This window comes from Vanellus vanellus (genome assembly GCF_965231255.1).
Source record: "Vanellus vanellus genome assembly, chromosome: 3".
NCBI lineage: Eukaryota > Metazoa > Chordata > Aves > Charadriiformes > Charadriidae > Vanellus > Vanellus vanellus.
This window is the reverse complement of record NC_138907.1, coordinates 42,340,872-42,359,670: the sequence shown is the minus strand read 5'-3', so window position 1 is coordinate 42,359,670 and position 18,799 is coordinate 42,340,872. Positions and strand designations below refer to the sequence as shown.

Sequence of the window (18,799 nt, the reverse complement as noted above, 5' to 3'; positions counted from 1 at the left end):
GCCCGGTTGCAAATGAAAAGGGTTTCGGAAAACTCCCGGTACCCAACACGAGAGCGATTCCGAAATAACCAGGATCCCAGAGTCGCTCTGGACGGGCAGTCAAACGCACCCACACCGGCCATCACAGACACGCCGGGCCGGGCCGGGCCGGGCCGCCTCAGGGGTGTGGGTGGAGCTCGCGCCCGAACGGCCTCCCAGCCCGCGCGGAGCATGCTGGGACTTGTAGTGTACTCCCGCTGGGGCGGGGCCAGCGCCCTGAGCGCGCGCTGCTTGAAAGCACTGAGCGGCTGCAGCGCGCTACGGCCGAGCGGAGCGGAGCGGAGCGGAGCGGTGCGCGGGCCTCCCCTTCTTCCCAGGAGCGAGGTACTGGCGCGCGGCGCCCCGCGGCGGTTGGCGGCCGTTTGGCCGTCTCTTCCAGCCCCTCTCTCACCGACACCCCCGTACGGGTAGTGGCGGCCCGCGCCGAGGTAGAGGCGCCGGTGGCGCCATGGGGAAGGCGGCCCCGAGCCGGGCGAGCTGCCTCAGGCCCTCCCGTCCCTGGACAGGTACAGTTCCCGGTGTCGGTACGTACGTGCCGCTCGGGCAGAGGCCGTGAGGGACGGCGCGAGGCGGCCGCTGGGGCCCCGCCGGCCCCTCTCAGCCCTTGACCGAAGCGGGGGAGGGGACCGTGCCCGGCGCCCCTTGTGCCCTCTCCCGGCCCCGCTGTCTGTGTGGGAGCGTGCCCGGGGCCTGCTGCCCCCCCACCCCCTGCGGGCCTGCCGGCGGCAGGGAGCCCCCTCCCCGCAGGCTGCGTTGGCTTAAACGTTTTGCATCTCTTCGGAGGGCGGGAAGGAGCTCCGGCTGTGCAGGGTGCGTGGTGGCACTCGCAGGGGCTTCTCGTACCTCTGATTCAGCCCAGCACCTTGCCTGCGACTTGACCTGACGTTCCCTCTGCAAAGATCGAGTCTCAGACTTGTGCTCACGCTTTTCATTTTCCCGGCTGCAGTTTAAGCAACATCATGGGGATTCAGGGCCTGCTCCAGTTTATCAAGGAGGCTGCTGAACCTACCCACGTGAAGAAATACAAAGGGCAGACGGTAGCTGTGGACACCTACTGTTGGCTGCACAAAGGCGCTTATGCTTGTGCTGAAAAGCTGGCCCGAGGAGAGCCAACAGATCTGTAAGTCTTTGTTACATTTCTGTCTCGGCCCTCTTACAAATTAAAGTTTTGTTAGCTTGACATTTATTGAGCTAAAAACTAAGTTAAAGCAGTTTCACTTCTTACTGTTGCTTCTGAATTCTCAGTCCCAGTTGTACTTTTTTGGAAATGGAAATGTTGGCTATAAGTAAGTACCTTTCCAACTGTGCAAAATCAATATGGAAGTATACATTGGGGGAAAAGCTCTCTAAAATATTTTCTATTGAAACAGCAATGGTTTGGAGAGTTAGTCTTTTCCAACATCTCTCACTCTCAGTTGTAATCTAGTATCTCTGATGAGGTTCTGTAGATGCACCTCATATATTTCAAGTCTATTATTGTTTTCAGGAACCTGATTTGTACAAAGTGATAGTTTGTAAATACTGCTGTGACAGAAGTTGTAATAGTACTAAGTGTTGTGGTTCAGGCACCAGGACACAGAGGAATTCTGATAGATGTGCTCTGAATAAAGTGTAAGGTTTTTTGCTTAACATGCTATAGTTTTATTGAGAAGCTTTTTGTAAAGTAACATGGCTTTTTTACTTACACAGTTTTATTTCTAAAAAAGGAAACAAAAATTGTGGTTGTATTTCATGTTCAGCTTTGAAGCTTAGATCAGATTTGCACAAGTCCTTGCTTGTCTCTGGAAAACTAGGTTGAACTCTTATTTTAGATTGAATATAGGTTTAAAGGAAAAAAAGAAAACCAGCATTCAAGTATTCTTACTCTTTTTGGGGAAATGCGTGACCCATTCAGATCTCTGAACAACAGTTAGTCCTAAACTTACAGTTCTCCTTTCCAGCAAACAGAAAATATGCAACAGACTTGTGTTTGACAGTAAAGTTTATTGTTCTTTTCTTACTTTTGTTATTGTTGATGCAGTTATGTATCTTTCTGTATGAAACTTGTTGATATGCTCCTCTCATTTGGAATTAAACCAATTTTGGTATTTGATGGATGCACCTTACCTTCTAAGAAGGAAGTGGAAAAGGCCCGACGAGAGTAAGTACTGAACTGTATTGATTTGCAAGCAAAGCAGTATGTTTACAGTTCATTTTCAAAGTTGAAAAACCTCAGACTTCAGCTAGGTAGTAATCTCTGATATACTTCCCTGCAATGTAGTGTTATTTCATTTAATTTACATTTAAAAATCATACAAACTTCTTCTTAGAGGTTTTATTCCAAAAATAGAAATGCACTTCATAAATGAAAGCGCTGTTATAGAGGAAGGAAGTAAACCTCTGAACGTAGTTCCTGTAATGTGTTAAAGGCTTTTAGTTCATCCATCCTTGTGATCTCTGGACAAAAATATTGCTTCCCAGTATAATTTTAATTAAAACTAACACCACCTTCCTCGTCTTTCTCTGTAAATAATCAGATAAACTTGTTTCAGGTTTGGATTCAGGTCCCTATATAATGGGACTTTTCACTGAAGTGGTGAGAATTTTTCACTAGTGTTTTTTATGTATAAATTCTCATGGGGCATATGCTTCCTTCAGCATGGACTTAAAAATTTCCAATATTTGGAAATGAAATTGAAATTGAAAATGGTCATCTGCAAAGAAATTGAAATTGAAAATGGTCATCTGCAAAGAAATTGAAATTGAAAATGGTCATCTGCAAAGAAATTGAAATTGAAAATGGTCATCTGCAAAGAAATTGAAATTGAAAATGGTCATCTGCAAAGAAATTGAAATTGAAAATGGTCATCTGCAAAGAAATTGAAATTGAAAATGGTCATCTGCAAAGAAATTGAAATTGAAAATGGTCATCTGCAAAGAAATTGAAATTGAAAATGGTCATCTGCAAAGAAATTGAAATTGAAAATGGTCATCTGCAAAGAAATTTTTTTCCTTCTTTCCTACTTGTGTCTCTTAGTCCTTTCTGCTACTTGTTCTTTTAAGTGGAAAATAATCTGAGAGTGGTGGATATTTTTGTTTATCTTTCAGGAAGCGTCAAGCCAATCTTCTGAAGGGGAAACAATTGTTGCAGGAAGGGAGGCTGTCAGAAGCTAGGGAATGTTTTGGGCGCAGTGTAAATGTTACACATCTTATGGCTCATGAAGTTATTAAAGTAAGTTGTCAATGCTGTTGATATCAACAGATTTTAAAAAATTGTGTAGTAGGTAGCATATCTTTCTCTGCTTTTGTATGGCTACATCGCTACCTCTTCTATGTAGACAAGAAAAATATTCCCCCCTTCTTAGCTTCTAATTGTCCTGCATGCATTGGATTGTTAGGCACAGTTAACAAACTTTATTATTTATTGTGCCCAGTTGTTTAAATAATGATGATGTGTCAGTTGAAATACATCTCTTCTTACTGCTATGAAGTGACTTTGATAGCACCAACAGTTTTACTTTTGCTGCACAAAAACTAAACACAATTTTTGGTTTTTGTTTTTTTTTCCCCCTTGGCTAGTTTCTGAGTATAGACTACAGAAAATTTTTTGTCTGCTTAAAAACATTTCTAATAGCTTTTTGCTATCTTTCCACTTCAGTCACAGGATATTTATCAAAATAGTATTACATTTGTTCTAGCGGTGTTTTATTTTGTCCAGAATATAACTTGCATGAGTTTGAAGCTGGTACCTGTGGTCAGATGCAGTGAGCATAGTGTTACAGGCCAACACAGTAAAGGTTATTTTTGTAAACTAAACTATATACACCTAAACTGCTTGAAACTTGAGTTTTGAATATAAAATATCAGGCTGTAATGTGGGGTGGGTGCGTAATGAATAAGATCACGGTTTCAGTTTTTTGAGGTAGAGGTTCTTATGCTTTCAGATGTCTTAAGATAATTACTGAAAATTAATTCAAAGTACTTGTGTGATTCCTGTTTATATACAGGCTGCACGAGCTCGGGGAGTGGATTGTATTGTTGCTCCTTATGAAGCTGATGCTCAGTTGGCTTATCTTAATAAGACTGGCATGGTTCAAGCTATAATTACAGAAGACTCTGATCTTTTAGCCTTTGGATGTAAAAAGGTATGGAAGAAAATATTAATAGCCTTTACCTCTCACTGATATCTTACAAGCAGAGTTTGAAGTTGCCAAATGTGTTTCATGTTTTCCAGGTCTTTCTGAAAATTGATAAGTTTGGAAATGGACTAGAGATAGATCAAGCTCGACTGGGAAACTGTAAGCAGCTTGGAAATGTATTTACAGAAGAGAAATTCCGCTACATGTGTATTCTTTCTGGTTGTGACTACCTCTCGTCAATTCATGGAATTGGGTTAGCCAAAGCTTGCAAGTTACTAAAATTAGCCAACAATCCAGATATTATAAAGGTAAACCTGTTTTCGCTTTGTGTGTTGGCTTTTTGGCAGCCTATATCTGTATATATGTAATTAACACTGAATTGAATATATATGAGGCATTCTTGATTTCCTCCATGTTACGTTAAGAGAAGTATTTTTTACCTGTGCTTTACACAGATGGTAAGCTAAACTTACTTAAGTGTTGAAGTTATATTTAATGAAATACGCCAGCATAAACTTAAATAAAGAATTGTTCTAATCCTTCAAGGACCTATTCTGTTTGAAGAGAGACTTAATTTTTTGTAAGTCTCTGGATTTTTATTGTTTTTTTTTTCCTTGCATTACCTGCTCTTTCTTCTGTTTTTGCAGATTAGTTATTAGAACTGCTAATTGAACTCTGTTACTTTTGCATAAGTACACTTTTGTCTATGTGGAGGAGGGGCAGGGATTTGGAATCTTACTTGATTCCTGTTTTGAATTTAATTACATATGGATACAGACATCTACATATTTAAAACATTGTTATAGAAGAAAAATTTGGTATAGTGCAAAACAAGAAATAAAGTAGGGATGATTTTTTTTTTTTTTCTTATCCAATGCATGAAATGAAAACTAATCTAATATTAGGAAATACAGAGGCTAAGAGAGTGGGAATAACTTCTGTGTAGACAGTGAGGGAGAAGAGAGTTTTTAAGAGCTGATAAGAAAAATACCTTACGTGGCTGTCCTGGAGGCAGGTAAATCTAATCCAGAAAAGCATTTGAGTATGCAGTGTAATTAACTCAATGTATTATTTTCTTTCTTAAGTTACTTGTATGCTTTAGTGGTTTTTCTCACATAGGCTGTACACAAAGAACTATGATTTTTAGTTTTAAAATGTTTTGTATTATAGAATTGTAGAATCATTTAAGTTGGAAACAACCTTTAAGATCGAGTCCAACAGTAAATCTAACACTGCCAAGTCCACCCCTAAACCATGGCCTGAAGCACCACATCTACCCATCTTTTAAATACCTCCAGGAATGGTGACTCAACCACTTCCCTGGGCAGCCTGTTCCAATGCTTGACAACCCTTTCTGTGAAGAATTTTTTCCTAATATCCAATCTAAACCTACCCTGGCACAACTTGAGGTTGTTTCCTCTTGTCCTATCACTTGTTACTGGGTAGAAGAGGTTGACCCCCACCTCTCTGCAACCTCCTTTCAGAAGGTCTTCCCTTTTTATGTAAAGCAAGCATCAAAGCATCTGGTTTATTTTGCTTTTGTGGAACTAAAAAGTGAACTTTGAACTTTCCCATACGAATCATGATTTCCTTGAAGTTAACATATCTTTTTTTTGAGCAAAATGTCAGGTTTTAATAACTTGAAAAACTTTCACTTAGTAATTTGTTACATGATGTTTTCCACTGTTGTTTTCCAACAGTGTTGGGAAGTCACGAATGAGTCAAGGTATCAAATAGTCCAACAGTGCCCCTTCAAACTCATTTTTCTTAATGAGATCAGTAAATTTGCCTGTATTTAGGATGCATGACCAAAACACCCCTGATGTTTTATTTAGGGAGGAGAAGAGATTCTTGCCTCTGGCAGTATGACAAACTTAATCTTCAAAAGAATATAATCTGCCTTCTGTGAAACTGAAAAACATAGAAGTCAATGAATTAATAGAAACTTCTTTTAGAGTGGTGTGGTAACAATATATAGAAGCTACCAGATCAATCTGTAGTCTTTATGATGAGTAGTGGGGGAGGGTGGGGAAGAAATCTGATTAGTTTTGATTTTGTACCCTAAAAACACCTGTATTTTGCTTATGTGTTCTGGTAATATGAATGATAAAATTTGATATGCATTAGTTTTAACAAATATACCTTAAGGAGGTGCTGCATATTTATATTCAGATTTTGTATTTATTGGATAAGAAGTCCTCCTAAAGAGTTGAATTGTGTTACTTATGTGACTGTAAACAGCTTGTGAGTAGGAAAATAATGTACACAACTTTTTCCCCCTCCTCTGTTTAAGTTGAACTTGCTTGTTGTAACACATTCTACACTTAATGAAAAGCAATGGTACTTAATAATTGACATGTATTTAACCTTTAGTGTAACCTGTTTAAATGAAACAGTTAAGCAAATTTTTTTTGACAGGTTATTAAGAAAATGGGGCAGTACTTGAAGATGAATATAACAGTACCAGAAGAATACATACAAGGTTTTACGCGAGCCAATAATACATTCCTTTATCAGTTAGTTTTTGATCCTGTCCACAGAAAATTAGTTCCTCTGAATGCATATGGTGATGATGTTGATCCAGAAACACTCATTTATGCGGGACGGTATCCTTTGTTGAAACAGCATGGTGGGGAAATAAGGGTCAACAGGTGTAATACTCTTTTTCATTGCATTTCTGCTATTGACTAAAGTCTGGCTTTTCTGCAAGCCTAAAATGTTGTGGGATTGGGGTTTTTTCTCTCTTGCTCTGATTTTAATTTTTTTAAAAAGCACCTATTATCATTGACATGTTTTAGGCAGAAGTTTTTGATTTTTTTTTTTTCTTTTTAGAAAACAACTCATTAAATACAAGCTGTATTCAAACTGTTTGAGTTGCTTAACACATGCACAAATTACATACAGTTGTAAAGTGCGCTATAATCTCTGCCAGTTTAATTCTTGCAGTCAGTGTTCAACTCATTCTGTAATCTAAGCATTCCCTGTTATACCAGCTATCTCTTCCTACAGAACAAGTAGCATTTTGCCACATTTGTGCATCATAAATTTCAGCATGGAAGATTAGGAAAATGAAGAAAGAGAGGGGACTGTTGAAGTAGTTAGTAGCTTTGTATGTTCTTCGAGCCAGCTAATCTCCGCATTTCCAGAAATTAAGGAGAAAGATGGTAACTTTTCTGCTGATCATTGAAGGTTTTCCTCTTGACTTTCATGATTTGACAAGCACTGCAGATCTATTACAATTGCTGTTGCCTCAGATTAAGCCGTAAGTGGTAGTATTAATGCTTCTGGTTAATATTCTGGCAATGCTTTTTGGCATAAAAATAGGAAACAGCTATTCTACCTTTCATGCTATGGTTCTTGAAATTTAATAGAATAATCAGATATTTTCCTTTAATATGATGGAAACAGACATTTTGGTGATATTACAGCATTTCAAATTGCCATTGGCAACATTGATATCGATACAATGGAACAAATTGATAACTATAACCCTGACACAGCACAGGTAATACCCTTGTTCTACAGTGTCCTGGTTTGAGGACCAGGGCCTTTGTTGTTTACAAAGATTTTGACATGGGTCTGAACATTCATGATTGAATGTTACCCACAACTGGCCTGGCAATGAAAGCTATTCTGCTATTATAGAAACTACATGCTCCCACAAACACATATTTCTCATTCTCTGTACTGGTAGTATGTTACTTTTATTGACGCATTTGACTTTAATGTTTGGTTTACTTTCATAATTTTGATAAGTCCTTAATACTACTGTCAGAAGTAACTGATTTAAAAAGAAAATTCTCAAAGAGTTTTGGAGTGTGTATTTCTTCCAAGTATATAACTCTGAGGAAAATAGTTTACCTAATTAGACTTTTTGAATAGAAATAAAATTTAAACTTTTAATTTTATCTGAGATGAGTAGCTAGTTACTTGGGCCATATTGGAATGAAGAAGTCATGGCAGCACAAAGAAAAATAATTTGCATCAAAAGCTTGAGAAATGTGGGAACAAAAAGAAAATGTTTGTGTAAAATATGTCGGCAGTTGGTGTGCAAATGTCAAAATGTCCTTGTATGCTAAATCAGGAAATCATATGTAGAAGGCGAATTTATAAATCTATGTCTTGTTTTTTAGCCTGTGCAGCAGAGAAGTCGTGGCTGGAATGACAGACATGCTGATCATGTAAATAGCATTTGGAGCAAAGACTACAAGCTTGGCCCTAATGCAGATACTGTTTCTCATAAAATGCCTTTACCAGAGAAACCAACAACCAGAGGCATGGAGAAGATAATTAGCGTTAAAGGGCTAAAACTTCCAGGCAAAGAGCTCTTGGCAAAAAGGCCAAGGAGTGGTATGTTTTCATTAAAATAAGTATATAAATAACAGTAGACTGCTGTGGGGAAAGGAAAGATTTCACCTTTGACTTGACAGCTTGAGATTTTATAGACCTAACTCTAACTCTTATTGTCTGTATTCTGTTTTCAACAAGCTGCGAGATGACCCATAATACTTAAGCCTACATAACAATTGAGGGTGTCAGCAAACTTTTAGCAGCACTTGAGTTTAACTTTTTCTTTAATTTGTTATAAAACTTCGTTGTTTTCAATTTTAAGTTGTCATTTTTAATAACAACTGTTATGGTTTTAATTTCCATCTTACAAGGGCTTGTGAAGAAATGAAAATAGCCTATTTTTCCTAGAGTTGATATTTGATGAGACAGAAAACTTAGAGAAAGTTTTCTCTACTCTTCTAACACTGTGCTGCCTGTATCCCCTGTATAGGTATTCTTTACTCCAACTTTCCTCACTTTCTCTAGTAAACTTGTGCTATCTTGTCTTCTGTACCTCCTAAATTATATGTGGTAAAATAAACTGTGAGCTTGTAATAGAAGGGGCGCTTCTTTTTTCCCATTATGCTTTATCTGCTGTGTTAAGTGTTCTTCTCTTCTGCTTCCTTTGCTTTCTGATTGTGCTGCTAGGACTCTCTTTTTGCCTTTGTTACTCCTGATATCTTCATATTCCCTGGTTTACCAAGATTTGTAGTTAGTTTAGCAACCTGCCTTCAAATCAAATTTAGGTTTGCTTTCAAAGTGTTAAAAAACAAACAAACAAACAACAACAGCATCATGTTTTATTTCCGCTGTTCTGCCTTCACTCCATCTACCTTTTCATAGAAAGTTAGTTTTTAGGCTATGTACCAGAAAACAACTGTGTTAAAGATGTGTGAACTGTAAAGTCAAGAATTTTCCTACCAGACCTTACTAAAATTTTTAAGCCTGTGAGAGTAAATATGTAATGCTCAGTTCTCGTAATTTGTTACTACAGTGATGCCTAAATTGTCTTTATATTTAGAAGAAGTCTCAGATGGAGATCTGTTGAACCAATATTCATTTTCAAAAGCCAAAAAATGCAAGAAGGAGAGTGATGATGATGGTCAAGCACAAAGAAGTGGCTCAGCAATACAAAACCTTGATTCTTCAGGGAATTCTGTCACTCAAAGCTCAAACTCCCTGCCTAGGGTTAGAAATAAATTTGCTTCCTTTCTACAAAGGAAAAACAAAGAGAAGGATGCTGTAATTGTTCCAGGAACAAGAAGCAGGTATGATTGCATCACGTGTTTTAATAAGTAGTAAAATACTATCTGTTGTCCTGGTTGCCAAAATAACCCGAGTACTGAGATTAAGAAAAATGTTACCTTGGACTTTTTTATGCAATAGTATTAATGCACTTGTAGTCCTGAGCGGAGATGGAGAACCCTTTGTGCTAGGCGTGCTATCTATGTGTGAGATAGGCAGATAATGTCAATTTTTTACTGCAGAAATGAAGACACTGAGACTATTCAATACAGTGTGGCCTATGGGTATCAAAATTAATTAAGATTTGGCCCTATTTCTTGTCCAGGGAAAGGTCATATGACATGTCTCTTAAAGTAGCTGCTTTGTGCTAAATATGTAAGCAGTTGCTCATATATTGACTTATGTTGACAGGGGTTTTTTGTTTCAGTAATGCTAAACATGGTCATGCTGTATGACCAATACCTATTCTTATCCCATCCCATTCAGTTGATGCTCCTGAGCTCTGCACCAGCACTTTGAGAAGAGGGACTTTGCATTTGTTAGTTTTTTTAATTGGCTGGCTTTTTTGGTCCTGTTTGGCCATGTTTACTTGAACTGATTTTACAAAGTGTAATCACAATTATGTCTCTTCTTGTTAACTTTTATCTCAAATTTGGATATTCTTGAGCAGCATATTTTTACAGAACAGTTTTAATACTGATGTTCTTTAGCTTTAATGCACACCTTCCTGAGCTGAGAGTTTTGTTATGTTGCATCAAAAATTAAGAGTGGTCAGTGATGGTAGGTGGTTCTCTAAAGCAATGCTCAGTTTCTTAAAAAGCTCTGACTTGTACTTACTCTTAGGAGCTGCTGCTATAGCATGGCAAAGAACTAGATAGGTTCTAGTTTCCATGATAAGAGGTGCTGAAGTGTTTCATTACTCTTTAGCTTTATGATAATTAATTAATATATTCTTAAATTTTATAGGATTCCTAGATGTTTCTCTCTTTTCAGTTGAAGAACATTATTAGTATTTCAGTCGAAGAACCTTATTAGTATTTCAGACAACGAATGACATGTTTACAGGTGCTTTTTTCTTATATTAATTGTTTATCCATTAAATGCCTCCCTAAGGAACTAAGACTTTGCCTGTTGTCAAAATGATTTGTGCCTGCAAGTGGTCTTCAAAAATAAAATGCATGGATATAGGCAGCTATTGGATTTTGGAGATTAAATACTCATTTGCAGTAACTTTCTTCCCCCTTGCCTTCACCTTTTTTTATTTTCTTAGGTTTTTCTGCAATGATGCAATTATGTTTGATGGTAGAGCAAAGAAGAATGACTGTGATCTAACTCAAGATGCTGGCCAGGATTGTCAGAAACAGGAAGTAAAACATGTAACAGAAGATGTTTCACAGTTTTTAGAAACTGAAAAATCAACAAGGACAATCTTTACACCTCCTGGAGAAACACAGAAAAGTTGTTTCCAGTGGTTTAGCAGCTTCATAGATAATTCAGGAAATCCTGGTCCATCTCATACTGTATTTTCACAGCAGTTTCACCAACAGAGAAGCAACTGCGTGCTATCCAAGGAAGATCAGGTTAATGGGGTACAAACACAGAATGAGGCTGTATGTGATGAATTGGAAGAGGAATCCTCCCCCTTAACAGAACTGGAACAGTCATCACATTCTCAAAGGTCTCATGAGCTAGCAGAATGTGATTTGAAGTCTTTAGAAATACCACAAGCAGCTAACAACGGTTCAGATGCAGAAGTAAGAAAACTAGGTGTTATTTCAGCATTTGCTTTCACTTTAAATCATAAAAGAAATTAGGCAGCAAAATCTCCTCTTTAAAATGATACCCTGCAGATTATGTAGCTTGTGCTAACAAAACTTATTGTAGTTGTGTAGAATAGATAGACTACTAGCTTAGATCAAGTCTGGGTTTAGTTTTCCGTCTTTCCACTGTTTTCACTGCAGCAGGTCATAAAAAAACTGGTAGGCTAGCTTTTGTTCTCTGCTTTTGTTAGTCCCTGAAGAAGTCCTTTCAGAAAGCATATGTGTGTCACCATAGTGTTGCTTATTGAAAATAAGCCCAGGTTTTGTATAAATCCTTAATTTGCTGAAAACATGATTCCTTACACAGTATATAAGTGTAGATATAAAAATATACATTGGGGGGGGGGGGGGGGGGGAAGAAAAAAAACAAACTGTATTAAAACCAAATTAATTTTCTCTTGATGAAGGAATCTGACTCCAACTCAAAACTGGCTGATTATCAATGTAGCCGGTCTCCAGTATTTTCTGCTGTTCAAACTGACAGAAAAAATAAGAACATGAAGACCAAGGTAAGAATTCTTTTAACTTTAATGTGATCTCTACTAAACACTGAAAATCAGTTTTTATTGTCTACTAGTTCATTCTAGAATTCAATGAAAGAATCTTATGCAATGCATATGTTGGCAAAAGAATATATTCTTATTCATCTATATCAGAGCTGAGATGAACTATAACCAGGCCACTTATGAGTGATATCACAGTTGTAACTTGTTTTGGGATTTTAAACACTGGAATAAAATAAGAAGCTAAGCTAAGGCAAAAAAACACTTCTTAATTTTCCTCAGGAATGCTAAATACACAGGTTTTACGATGCAAATTGCAGTCATGTTCATAATCCAGATACAGTTACAAGATAGAACCTAATTTCATTGCATCTCTCAATAAATACACTAGTTTAGTGGGCTCCTTCCTCTTTGAGTAGAAAAAGCATGTTTAAATTTCAAAATCTGGAAAAGTTTTAGTCAACATTCTTGGTTTAATTGATTTAGTTAAAAGCCTTGTTAGACCCAAATCAATATGGAAGGACAGTCAATTTTCCATCAGAGCCAACACTACAGTTATTTTTCCTATTGGTTGAGCATCTGCAATTTGGCTTCTATGTGGTTTCTTAGATGTCTAAGAATAAACTTATGTGCCTTGTCTTTGTGACATTTCTAAGAGCTTTACCCATTTGTCTAATTTACAAAACTTTTAATACCTTAACAGTTAAAAGTGGCTTAACTTCTTAAGGCATTGTCAATAGAATTGGCCAAAAAATTCATAAGTCAAAGGAAGATGCATTCATCCTTTCATGTACATCTCTACTAACTTCTTTCTTGTAGACAGATTAAAAGTCTTGTCTCTCTGCCAGACGAGAATATGGTGTTTTGTATAATAGTGACATCTTGTGGTCATTGTTAGTAACTTCTATGTTAAGCTGGAATTTACAGCTTTAATCTGGAACACCTGATCACAAAAAGAATGTATTTAATATGTTTTTGCTTAATGTTTTGCTCAGCTTAAAGGTACATTGGCAGAATGAATATATTAATTAATGGGGAATACACAATATGGAAGTACTGAGGTAATGTAAGCATAATATATAAACAAATATGCAGGATGCTTGGAGCTCTTCAGACAATAAGAATCTGCTGAAAGTCCATGAGGACAGTAGGGTTAGTTTAAAGCAAGTGGCTAGCGGGAGGACTTCTCCAACGTATTTTCTTGGGTATGCATTCCCTCTGCTTCCTTTGTGCTGGTAATAGTACTTATAGTGAGTTGGACCAGAAAACTGACCTGGCTGAAAACTAGACGACAACCAAAAGGTCAATCATTGGAACTCGAGCCAACCCAGACTCTCAGGCTCATGTGAGTTGTAGCACCAGTAAGACCATTGGAACAAGTAGCCAGAATTGAAGAAGGGGGAGGTAGACATAAGGAGCGAAACTTTTGGCTCAGTTTTCTCTCAGGATTGCTTACTGCAAGTGCCAAACAAGGGACATGTTTGCTGGTGTTAAGTACAGTAAAAGATACTGAGGGGAATAATGATTTAGGGAAGAAGCAGTCTATTACTTAAAATATATATTATTCTGATTTGAGTAAGCTGAATAACCTAGGTGATCTGTAGAGATCTTTAAAAATTGGGGGAGGCAGAGCTGTGCCATCGTCTAAAGATGATCCAGCAAAAAGGAAAAGGTGATTCATTTAGAGCAAAATGCTTTATTCTTAATAGTATCCGAACGGGAAATGAGCATTATTTATGACGTAGGTGCCCTAAACTAATCTTACGTAGCCAACTGTAAAATAAGAACTTCTTACAACTGTAGACAATCACCATCTCTTTTTCAGGTATTGAATTTTGATAATTATGTTTTGGTCCTCATAATGACAGACAAAATCTAAAATAGCAGGCTGGAAGTGAGTGATCACTTAGAAGCTGGTAATTGTGAGTAGCTCATATTCTACAATATGAGAATTCACAAAATGGCTCAAACAGTAAAACATTCTAGTGCTTCCAAATGGCTACCTTCCAAAAAATTGGGGAAAATAAGTGTACGTAAGACAGAAAAAAATGATGGAAAATATGAATAAGTCACTTGTGGCCTTTTGCTACTTGTGAACTTATTTGGCAAAGAAATCTTAAACTTTGTCTAAAAGTACATTACATGTATTTAATTATTGTGCCATGATTATGCACATATAATACAAATGAGGAGAGAGTCATTAAATAAATAGCAATAGGTATAACTTTTATGAAGTGTGGTAAACTACTTGCAGGAAAAAAATTCCTGCAGATTGGACTTTATTGTGTTTCTTCTATTGTTAAAATAAACTCATTACTCTTTATGCATGAAGTTTGAGAAGACGAAAACAATCAACAATATTGTATCTGTATTAGAAAGCATGATAACAGCAGTCTGAGTAGCTATCAGCCAGTTAGCCTGGTATTGGCCCCATGAAAAAAAAAAAACAGGAATGTAAGAGATTGTGGTTAGGGATGAGAATGTGAAATCTAAAAATCACACTGACCTAATTGTAGGGATTAGGTCATGTTAAAATGAGTCTCTTGTATTTGTAAATATGAAAAAAACAGATTCAGTACTTGGAAACTGATAAGGGAATTGAAAATAAGGTGCGCTTTTTTTTTTTTAATAACAGGGGTGGTGAATAGCTAGAATAAATGATGTCACGAACCCATGTATTTTTCTTTTAATTAATGTGTTCAAACTAAAGACTGGTTGCATTTAAGAGAGATGTTCTTGCCGAGCACAGCTGTTTTGAGTTCCAGGTACAGAAACTGGATAAGAAAGTCCAACTAAATGTCTCGTGATCCTTGGGGTAATCATACTAATATCTGTGCTCTGCTTAGATTTCGTGAAAAATGGAGTCATATACTAGAAAGCAGCTTCTCTTAAACTCCTGAAAGCTGACATTGAAGTCTTGGTTGTACTGTCACGTAAACAAATAAGAAAATAAATATTCAATAGACTCTAAAAACTGCATTCAAACAATGTGTATTTGTAACCTCTTGGAATACAAAGATCTATGGAAACTGATGTAACGGTTCTTAGAGCTGCATTATGTCTAATGTGTTTGAGATACCACTTTCTAGGTTATAGAAGCTATCTAAATATACCTCGTTGTGGGAATTCAGATTGCATTATCTCAACAGTATGTAAAGCACTTTTTTTTTTTTTTTACTATAAGCTTTGCAGCATAATATCTGTTGCTTACAGGTTGTCATTTTAACCATTTGTGCTGTGATATTAAAATCTCACAGGTTCCTGGTTTACATAAATCCAGTTGTATAGGGTCACGTATTGTAACAAAACTCAAGCCATTGATACCAGCTAAAGTGAGTGGATTAAGCAGGAAACTGTCACCTGTGCAAAAGAGAAATCACTGTGATGCTGAAAATAAGCTGGGACTGCAAGCCACCATTAGTGAACTCCGGAAAAACTTTCAATTTAAAAGGTGAGTTGCTTTAACCCTTTACTTAGCACTCTGGTTTTTTTTGGGTTTTTTTTTTTTTTTTCCCCCCCAAAGAAACAATTTTCAAAGCAGACTCTACACATCTCCACACAATTCAATGAAAATAATAGCTTAAGATAAATACTTTCTACATACGTTTTTTAATTTCCTAAGATGATATAACCGTGAAGTATGATTCGTGGTAAATATGCTCTTCTAATAACTTTTTTCTTTCTAACCAGGAAAAACTTTCAGCTAAAACTCATTTATTAAAGGAGTGCATTTTGTTTACGTAACTTGTAAAAAAAAAAAAAAAAAAAAAAAAAAAAAAAAATATTTGTCATCAAATACCAAAAGGCATTTCTTAGTCTAAATACAAAAGCTGCATAAAAGTTGCTGAACTTAATTGAAAACCAAATTGTTGCTATTTAATGTTATGAGCCTCTCACACTTTGAGATGGCCAATTGTCAGAACTGTCCTGCTTATTGAATTAAGTGATGGAATATTTCTGTTAGCTGAAGTCTCTGGTTACAAGAGACATTTTTGCACATTATAAAAAGATATTGTTTTCCCTTGTGCAGGTGATTTGGCTAACTTGAAGTTTTTTGCAAATATCTTCAAGGTTTGAACTTGAAGGACAATTATTATTTAAATAAAAAAACCAAACAAACAACAAAAAGTGTGGGTATTCTATCTTACACTACTTATGTGGGCTCAGTAAAAACTCCTGGTGGCAAAGCTTTCCCAGTTTCGAGTAGCAATCTCAACTTTGAATAAATAAGTCTTATTTAAATAAAAAATCATTATTTTCATTAACCTGAAACCAAATGCGAGTAGGACAAAAGTATTCTCTTTGCACTGAGTAGTAAATGTGATACTGGTGAGCATGTGTTAAGACAAATGAATATATTTTAGTAAGTTTGGGCCTTAAGGTGGGCTATTATAAACATACAACTGATTTCTGTTTAAAAAATATTAGTTGCAGCTTAAACATTTTTGGAAATCTCACTTTTTATTGTTCTCTTAATGAGGGTTAAGAATGACGGCTTCAAAGAGGAAGCAAAAGTGTTTGTGTATATATTGCTCGACTTCTAATTGAGAGCATGTCTGACCAGGGTTGTTCACACAGGGAGAAAATTCATATATTTTGATTTATCAGAATACAGGCAGATAGAACAGAGTGAGCCTAGATGGCACTCTGTTCCTTTTCTCTGCTGATGGTTTCAAGACTTAGCTCCCAACATCCACATTTTATCCATCCAGTTTTGGTAGCTCTGTAACTTCTGGGTATTTACAGGGGATATATATGTTTGTATGTATTATGTACTTCTATGTAAATAAAGTACTTGTTTATTAGCTTTTAGGGGATTCTTTTCTTAATTTATTTCACAAAAAGGTTTTTCTTACTGCCAGGACTTACTTAGCTCTGAGTATTCTGTTTATTGTTTTTTCAGACTTTAAAATGTTTCTGAATTAGCCTTATGTCTTAAGAATTACATTGCCTGATGGCAAATTAATCATGTGGGACACTAATCTGTTCTCTCCTAATGTCGAGATTCACAGGATATATATGAAACTATGGTTATTCAGAAGACTTAAATGTTAAAGAAGCACGTACAACCCAGAATAGGGTGGGGTACATACAGTCTTTCAGGTATAAAGCTAGTAGCTGTCATTCTGTCACAGGATAACTGGAACAGTTGAAATCGCTTTCAATGAAGGTGTTCAGTTACAGTGAAAGTCACTTTCATTACAAATGTTTACTTTAGGCTTATTGATAGATGAGTGGGTAGTTAAGTGAGGGGTCTTGCTTTGTTTTAACCCATATGTTGTCACAAGCCTGTGGTTAGAAACAAGTAATATCATAACATTCCTGGGTTTTGTTTTGTCTTTGTTTTTCTGTGCAGAGAGTATGAAAAACTTCCTTCTTGTAAAAAGTCAGATCCATTGTCTCCAATCAAAGATAATATACAGCTCACTCCAGAAACAGAAGAAGAAATCTTTAATCATCTGGAACGTAGTCATGTTCAGAGAGCTATATTCCAATGAACTATATGCTGTGCACAATAGGATGCATTTTTAATCATTGTCAAAAATTACTGTCTGGATGTTTCATCAATATAGAGAAGATGCTTTGAAAACCAACTATATATTTTAGTCTGACTAGTGATTTGTCATCTTTTTTTATAAAATCGTGAATTGAAAGGTACAGTTCTATACTGACTGGAATAAAATCCTTCAGATGCCTCTGTTCTCTTATTCAAAATCCCATGCTAAACACTTTTCCAAACCTTTTTCAGCTGCCCCTGGGCATTTTATGTAGGTCACATATGCAATCCAAGTTCCTACAACAGCTATGGCTTTGTCTTTGCACAACAGCAGCAGAACAAGTTTGTGTCTTAATTTTTAATAGTTGATCCCTTTTTTGCGTCTTCCTTCTTTCCTCTTGAGCCTAATTTGGCTCCAAGACAAGAGTATAACTGCTGTTCAGTGTTCATAACAGCCTTCGCTGTACTTCCACCACTCTGATAACTATTGCTTTTGCCTGTAAGGTAAGATCTGCTCTCTCAACAGTTAACATGACTGCATCAAATGGAAGGCTATCCTGGGGGATTGCAGGAAGGAGTATCAGAAATATTTGGTCCCCAAATTCTCACATTAATAGAATGGTGTCTGAAGAAGTACAATGTGTTCCTCTGTTTTACCTGCTCTTTCTATGTTTGTAGTCTCACCCAATGACAGGCACACAAAATATCAGTCCTCAGAGCTAAGGATTACAAAAAAGCATTGCCCTCACAACAAACCAGGTTTCAGTCTTCAACAGCCAATCAACTACAAGGAAAGAATCCAGAAGACTATGGTCCTTGGTTTGGGTGCTGAATTATCATGAAGTAATATGAAGGAATTTCAAATTTCTGCCTTTAAAAAATCAGGATTGGAGTCAATGTAAAGATATGTCTAAATTTCTTATTCCTTTTTTTAGGAAAGGATAATATCTCTTTCTGCAGCAGATAAAGGTACAAAAGGATATCTTAACCTTTGAAATGTATCCTTTCCATTCCCGAGGTGAATACTTTCCCTCCATCTATAGTCTTTTTGCAAAAATGTTAAGCTTGAAATTGACATATGAGAGGCAGGGAATTTTTTAATTGCAGTGTACTTTTGAAGAGAGTTTGCATCTGTGAAACTAAGGTGACTGACTGCATTAAATTACAAAGAAGTTGCTTACAAGAGTAGGTTATGTGTGTTGTGGGAGCAGTCCTTTTATTTCTACATTTGGGTTGAAGGTGTGGGAT

At 36.8% G+C, this 18,799-nt stretch overlaps 1 protein-coding gene across 1 annotated transcript; it reads left to right on the top strand.

Moving 5' to 3' along the window:
- Nucleotides 1–998: 998 nt before the first annotated feature.
- Nucleotides 999–17,744, top strand: EXO1 (exonuclease 1; the record flags this gene model as incomplete). The annotated part of the gene is made up of 13 exons (XM_082481777.1): nucleotides 999–1,159; nucleotides 2,060–2,179; nucleotides 3,127–3,250; nucleotides 4,026–4,163; nucleotides 4,253–4,465; nucleotides 6,576–6,763; nucleotides 7,566–7,662; nucleotides 8,291–8,507; nucleotides 9,481–9,754; nucleotides 11,002–11,458; nucleotides 11,959–12,060; nucleotides 15,312–15,505; nucleotides 17,411–17,744. 13 exons carry the CDS (start codon nucleotides 999–1,001, stop codon nucleotides 17,550–17,552), a joined length of 2,427 nt encoding a protein of 808 aa, XP_082337903.1. The 3' UTR covers nucleotides 17,553–17,744.
- Nucleotides 17,745–18,799: the final 1,055 nt, after the last annotated feature.